This window comes from Eriocheir sinensis, chromosome 30 (genome assembly GCF_024679095.1).
Source record: "Eriocheir sinensis breed Jianghai 21 chromosome 30, ASM2467909v1, whole genome shotgun sequence".
In the NCBI taxonomy this organism is placed as follows: Eukaryota; Metazoa; Arthropoda; class Malacostraca; order Decapoda; family Varunidae; genus Eriocheir; species Eriocheir sinensis.
Genome location: NC_066538.1, coordinates 202620 through 210119, shown reverse-complemented (window position 1 = coordinate 210119; position 7500 = coordinate 202620). Strand labels below are relative to the sequence as shown.

Here is a 7500-nt window from a genome sequence, read left to right as displayed (position 1 = left end):
GGAGGCAGGAAGGAAGGAAGGAAGAGCCAATCACGAGGGAGGACAAGGGGAGAGAGAGAGAGAGAGAGAGAGAGAGAGAGAGAGAGAGAGAGAGAGAGAGAGAGAGGGGGGGGGGCGGGAGAGAGGGAGGGAGGGAGGAAAAAGGTTGAATGAAAAGTAAATGTGAAAAAATTGTGTAGTTTGAGTAAAAGTTTGAGATTTTTGAGAGTGGGGTGAATACTGTTGATGTCTTATTTGTGTGTGTGTGTGTGTGTGTGTGTGTGTGTGTGTGTGTGTGTGTGTGTGTGTGTGTGTCGAGATAATGAGACAGGTGGAGGAGTGAGAGGAAGGAAGGAGGAGGGATCGCAGCTAGGGAATGGTGATGTAATGGATGGGAAGGGAAGCGAAGGGAAAGAGAGGAATAGGAGGAGAGAAGGGGAAGATAAGGAAAGGGAGAGGAGGGCGGAAGGAAGAGACTATGGCTTGAAGGATAACATGAGGGGAAGAAAAATAGGGGATCATCAACATTACCATCGTGACTCACCTTGCGTCCTCGGCGCGCGTGAAGAGCACCACCGCCCTGGCCGACGGCTTCTTGAGCAGGTTGCCGAGCGCCGCGTCGTAGACTCGGTGGTCCGCGTTGTGCGGGATCTTCTCCGACACGGCGATGCACACGTTGCGCTTCGCCGCCAGGTTGTGGATAACCTCGATGCCGAACTCGCCGTACGAGCCCTCGGAGTGTATGGTGGAGATGTAGCTCCAGTTGAAGAGCTGCATCACATCCATGATGGCCATCGCCTGGTAGGTGTCCGGAGGAACCGTTCGCGCAAAGAACTCGTAGCGGTTTTTGTCGGAGAGCGCGCGCGCCGTGGAGGCAGGGCTGACCTGCGGTATGTGGAACAGCCGGAACAGATTGGCCACCTGCAGGCTGACGGAGCTGTAGGAGCCGCCCACCACCCCTCGCACGGGCTTGGCGCGGTACTTGACGCTGGGCGGCCGCCCGTCGCTGCACTCCAGGCCCGAAGTGTCCAGCGCGTTGAGGGACACGCGGATGAACTCGAGGGACTGGTTGAGGGCGTAGGTGTCCTTGGAGCAGGTGTCCAGGATGTGCACGCCCAGGGAGGTGTTGGGCAGCAGCTGGGGGTCCGCGTTGATCAGGTCCACCGCGTAAAGCATCGCCTCCAGCCGCTGCAGCCCCCGGTCATACACGGCGGTGGAGCAGGGGGCGCCGTCCCCCTTCTCGTGCACAGGGAAGAGTCCGCCAAGCATAAGGTCCCCCGCCAGCTGCACGCCCGCGCCAGCCGCCCCGGGGAAGGCACGGGACACGCTCACAGCTGCCACCCATGCCGCCCACGCCGCCCATGCTGCGCCAGGCAGCCACGGCACTCCCATCGTACACGCCCCTCGCCGAGACCTGTCGGGAGAACAACACAGCTGAAGCAGAGCTTTGGTAGGGAGTGAGGCGGAGGCTCCAAGACACAGACACAGCACAGAACAGACACACACATTTACACATTCACACAGCAACTGAAACAGAGCCTTGCTGGGATGTGGGACAGAGGCCTGTGATCAGCCAGAGGCAGACATGTCCTAAGGTGATCAATGGTGATGTGTGACGCACCTACCATGTGCAGGTGTGGCCTATGTACAAAAGTGTTCAGTACATTGGGAAGCCACTTGGACGCGAGGCCTACAGGACAGGTGCACCAGTCAGCTGGGCAGTAACCGTGACACATTTTCCCTCACACCTGCGCCACGCGGCTACAAAACTCTCGCTCTCGCCGCTCATCACTCGTCCCTCCCCCACCTGCCTCCTATCCTCGCGTTTCACTTTCCCCATTCCTTTTTCCCTCCCATGCCTCCCTCCCTTCCTCACTCGCTGCCTCCCTCACACACTAACACTTGCAGGTCCCTAATGGAATATCCTCAATCTCTCTCCCCTCATTCCCTCCTGCCTGCTTTCTTTCCTCGTTTTTTGCTCCCTAACTTGCAGCCTTCCTCCCAAGCTCCCTTTTTCTCACCCTCCCTCCCCCCTCCTTTATTCCCGGAATCCCCCTTACCACCCTCCTTCCCGCCCGTGTTCCTCCCTCCCTCCCAGCGTCCTTCCTCTCTCCCTCCCTTCCTCCATCTCTCCCTCCCACATCATTAGCCGCCGCCCCTCAAAGGACGCGAGTCGGTAGAAAAATCTTGGGAAAAAAGTTATAATATGTGTTAAATATGGGGAGGCAAACAGCAGGAGAGAGAGAGAGAGAGAGAGAGAGAGAGAGAGAGAGAGAGAGAGAGAGAGAGAGAGAGAGAGAGAGAGAGAGAGAGAGAGAGAGAGAGAGAGAGAGAGAGAGAGAGAGAGAGAGAGAGAGAGAGAGAGAGAGAGAGAGAGAGAGAGAGAGAGAGAGAGAGAGAGAGAGAGAGAGAGAGAGAGAGAGAGAGAGAGAGAGAGAGAGAGAGAGAGAGAGAGAGAGAGAGAGAGAGAGAGAGAGAGAGAGAGAGAGAGAGAGAGAGAGAGAGAGCTCATTATGCCAGGAGGTCAATAAGGAGTAGGGTCAACACGCCGTGACTCATTAACTTTACCCAAGACAGCGACACCCACTCCTTCCCCCACTCTCTTACACCCTTATCCCCCCTCCCCCCCTCTCTCTCTCCCTCCTTCCCTACCCCTCTCTCTCTCTCTCCCTCCTCTTCCCTCCTGTTTACCTCCCCATCTACATATTTTCCCCTCCATCTCTATTTTTCCCTCCCGGTTGGTTTCTCTCCTTCCTGTTTTGTATTCTTTTCCTTTCTTTTTTTTTTACATTTTCTCCCGTAAGTTTTTTTCTCTCAGTCGTCTCCACGTCCACGCACGCGCCCCCCCACACACACACACACACACACACTCATACAAACGCTTCGTTTCCTTAACGTTTCCCTCCTTTCCTCCATCTCTCCCTCCTCCCTCCTTCCCTCCATTTCTCTATCTCCCTCTTCTCTCTCTCCTTCTTCCCTCCTTTCCTCCATCTCTCTCTACGACTCCTCGGATTGATTGCCTCCTAAAGGTTGACATGAAAAAAATATATATATATATATATATATATATATATATATATATATATATATATATATATATATATATATATATATATATATATATATATATAGAGAGAGAGAGAGAGAGAGAGAGAGAGAGAGAGAGAGAGAGAGAGAGAGAGAGAGAGAGAGAGAGAGAGAGAGAGAGAGAGAGAGAGAGAGAGAGAGAGAGAGAGAGAGAGAGAGAGAGAGAGAGAGAGAGAGAGAGAGAGAGAGAGAGAGAGAGAGAGAGAGAGAGAGAGAGAGAGAGAGAGAGAGAGAGAGAGAGAGAGAGAGAGAGAGAGAGAGAGAGAGAGAGAGAGAGAGAGAGAGAGAGAGAGAGAGAGAGAGAGAGAGAGAGAGAGAGAGAGAGAGAGAGAGAGAGAGAGAGAGAGAGAGAGAGAGAGAGAGGGGAGGAGGGGAGTAGCCTGAGACACTGAGAGACAAGGATAAGACAAGACAAAACAAGAAGAAAAAAGACATACCAGACAGACAAACAGACAGACAGAGGTGGAGAGGCTGAGAGAAAGAGAGACAGACGGAGATAGGCAGATTGACGGACAGACGGACAGCTAACCAAACAGGCGGAAAAGCTAGGGAGAGAGAGAGAGAGAGAGAGAGAGAGAGAGAGAGAGAGAGAGAGAGAGAGAGAGAGAGAGAGAGAGAGAGAGAGAGAGAGAGAGAGAGAGAGAGAGAGAGAGAGAGAGAGAGAGAGAGAGAGAGAGAGAGAGAGAGAGAGAGAGAGAGAGAGAGAGAGTCACCCAGCATCTTCATTCTTTCATCTCTTTCACCAGTAAACCCGTGAACAGCCTCCCTTCCTTCTCTTTCTCTATATTAAAGGCAATATTCCTCAACACTTCGACGCCCAGGCACACACACACACACACACACACACACACACACACACACACACACACACACACACACACTCGACAAGGCTTTCGTAAAAGTTGTGGGCATTGGCAGGGGTAGTTTTATGAGCCTGGAGGTAGTCTGACAAAGCGCTCATGTATCAGGAACGTGCCAGAAACACTCGTGAGAACCTGATTCCTTTCCTTTTCGGCCTTTAAAAATAGTTGATGCGGGCGGCGTAAGCGACTGGGAATACCGGCCTCACTGTACCTCATTCCTGTGACGTCAATGCTTTCTGGAGAGGAGTGTCAAAATGTCTCTGACCAGAACTGGAAGCTATCATTGGCGGGTGCCTTCCTCCTTTCTCTTATATACGATAGCTGAATATAGCGAGATCTTTTGGGGTTTTGTTCTGCCCCTGGTTTGACTTTCCCGCGCTATAGGGGAAACCGAAACAACACGATAGAGGGACGGAAGAACTTAACCCGGTAGCATCGACGGGCCAAATTTGTGGCTTTACCGTGTAGCAGCGACGGGCCAAATTTGTGCCATGATATAAACCCCCCAAAATAGATGATGCATAAACTGATCACAAATGCGTTGATATATATTAAGAAATGGTTTGCATGAGTGATGATTTGTTCTCATTATTCTCGCTTAGAGGGGCCTTTAAGAAACATGATCCCCGCCGCTACCGTGTTAACCAGATCCTTCATTCATAACGAAACAAAAAAATAAGGCAGTAAAACGTTAGTATATAGATAGGCATATGGAAATTGACAAGATAGACAGGATAGACAAACGGAAAATTAGACGGAAACTAAATTGACAGACGGACAAGCAAACAGGCAGTCGACCAGGCACACAGACAGACAGATAGACAAACAGACAGACGGCAGCCAGCACCTGACGTATTTACCCACACACTCGGCTCGCCTCATTCAGGACTTCACACCCACCTGCCAATTCCTCGACCAATTTCACGAGTAATCATCCTATTTTCTGCGATCCAGCTTTCTCTCTTATTCTCTCTCTCTTTTTCCCTTGCCTGGCCGTCCATTTATATGCAAATAAAACAAATAATCACTGATTCTTTCGGATTTGTTACGGAGACAGCTGACTAGGAGGAGGAGGAGGAGAAGGAGGAGGAGGAGGAGGAGGAGGAGGAGGAGGAGGAGAAGGAGGAGGAGGAGGAGGAGGAGGAGGCGGAGAAAGAGGAGAAGGAGGAGGAGGAGGAGGAGGAGAAGGAGAAGGAGGAGAAGTAGGAGAAGGAGGAGAAGGAGGAGGCGGAGAAAAAGGAGAAGGAGGAGGAGGAAGAGGAGGAGAAGGAGAAGGAGGAGGAGGAGGAGGAGAAGGAGGAGAAGGAGGAGGAGGAGGAGGAGGAGGAGGAGGAGGAGAAGGAGAAGGAGGAGGAGGAGGAGGAGGAGGCGGAGATGAAGATAAAGGGAATGAGTTAGTACTAATTCCCCACATATCTTCCTTCCTTCATTTCTTTATTCCTTCCTTCCCTCCTTGCTTCCTTCTCTCCCTCTCTTCTTCCTTCCTTCTTTTTTTCTTTTCCTTCCCTCCATCTTACCATCCCTCTTCTCTCCCTCCCCTCGCCCCCCTCACCTAATCTCCCTCTCGTCCTCCCTACCTTACCTTACCTCACCCCACCTTCCTCCCACTTAATTTTCCTTCCTTCCCTCTTCCCTCCCTCCCCTTCTTTCACTCCTCATCTCCCTCACTTCCTCCCCTCACTTTACCTTCCTTCCCTCCAGCTCCCCTCCAGGTGCATGATTACACACAGGTGCTTAATAACCTCGTAAAGCAGGTAACCCACACCTCATTAAGCCAGGCGGGGTGAATCAATAACTCACCTGCTGCTCCATCTAATTAGCTAACACACACCGCACCACAACCTTCGCTAATCGTGTACACATACTTACATACATACATACACACTCACACGCGCACACACTCACTCTCTCTCTCTCTCACACACACACACACACACACACACACACACACACACACACACCTTCACCGCAGAATTCATCAGAGAAAAAATCACTCCCGACTTCCTTTCTCTTAATCAGCGCACATTCTATTTTTATATTATTTTCATGACACATACGGCGCGATTGCCTTAACTAATATTGAGCACTGGATGATTCTAAATTACAATGTGTTAAGAGGATTTACTGATGAAAAAATAATACGGTGTCTCTTCGTAATGAACAATATTTGATCAAGCAGTTTTATTTATTTCAGATTCGCCGTGATTGCCTCGACAAAGATTGGAAGCAACATATGAAAAACAGAGTAAAAAGTGGCTGGCGTGGATGATAAAAGTGTTGCCCTGATTCAGCGGAAAAAATACTGAGTCGCAAGTGACGGGCCGCTGATTACACCGCATTAGGGGGACGCGACTGCCGGGGAAAATTAGAAGGTCGCAGTGCGCAGTTCATGTACCAAAGAGCTTATGTATCAAATAGTTTATGTACCAAATAGTTATTGGTCCAAGTCGCATATGTACCAAATAATATATGTACCAAATAATTTATTTACCAAATAGTTTATGTACCAAAAGGTTTGTATACCAAGTCATTTATATATTAATTAGTTTATGTACTAAATGGTTTACATATCTAGTATAGCTTATATAGTAATTATTTTATATACCAAATAGTTTATATACAAATCTAATCTAAAATTCCCTCCCTCTATTTCTCCTTTTCTCTCTCTCTATTTATCTATTTATATATCTATCTATCCATTTACCTATCTATTTATGTATCCATCATTCATCAGTAGGGCGCCTGAGATAGAGTAACGAACGGCCTATCATGTTCGGTGTTCGGAGAGTAATTGAGTCTCATGGTTAGGTGATGCTGAGGCTAATTACTCACCTAGGAGGGCTAACGAAGGTGTGTGTGTGTGTGTGTGTGTGTGTGTGTGTGTGTGTGTGTGTGTGTGTGTGTGTGTGTGTGTGTGTGTGTGTGTGTGTGTGTGTGTGTGTGTGTGTGTGTGTGTGTGTGTGTGTGTGCGCGCGCGCGTCAATCAAGAAGACATGCTAACATTTCATTCATTCCCTTTAAGTGATTCTCTCTCTCTCTCTCTCTCGTCAGGCACGTAATGAAGCAGTTTGGTAATTAATGGTCGTCGAGATGAGACCCACCACATTATAATTGGGTGGTACATTACGAGAGAGAGAGAGAGAGAGAGAGAGAGAGAGAGAGAGAGAGAGAGAGAGAGAGAGAGAGAGAGAGAGAGAGAGAGAGAGAGAGAGAGAGAGAGAGAGAGAGAGAGAGAGAGAGAGAGAGAGAGAGACTTGAGTGAGTTATAGATAACCTCACATCATAGGTTATTGCCCTTGAGAGAGAGAGAGAGAGAGAGAGAGAGAGAGAGAGAGAGAGAGGGTGAGATATTCGTCGTTCCATCTCCCTCTTCCTCTTCTTCCTCTTCAATCTTCTAAAGTGTTTACCTCTCTCTCTCTCTCTCTCTCGTCGCCCAAATCACATTATGACGTCAGACAATTTCTTCGTCAGCCCACGGCCTCACATCAGCATAATTGTCGCTCCACCAATCACAAACCTCCGCTATCGATCGTCGGCTATTGATTGGCTCAGACAAAGACTGACACGCCAC

At 49.5% G+C, this 7500-nt stretch overlaps 1 protein-coding gene across 2 annotated transcripts in view; it reads right to left on the bottom strand.

Moving 5' to 3' along the window:
- LOC127005352 (metabotropic glutamate receptor-like) overlaps positions 1–7500 on the bottom strand; it is a gene marked incomplete in the record, with an annotated part of 158291 nt that overhangs the window by 134131 nt on the left and 16660 nt on the right. For both annotated transcript variants that reach the window (XM_050874130.1, XM_050874129.1), the window contains 1 exon segment: positions 524–1393. In XM_050874130.1, the coding sequence (XP_050730087.1) occupies positions 524–1371 (848 nt within the window).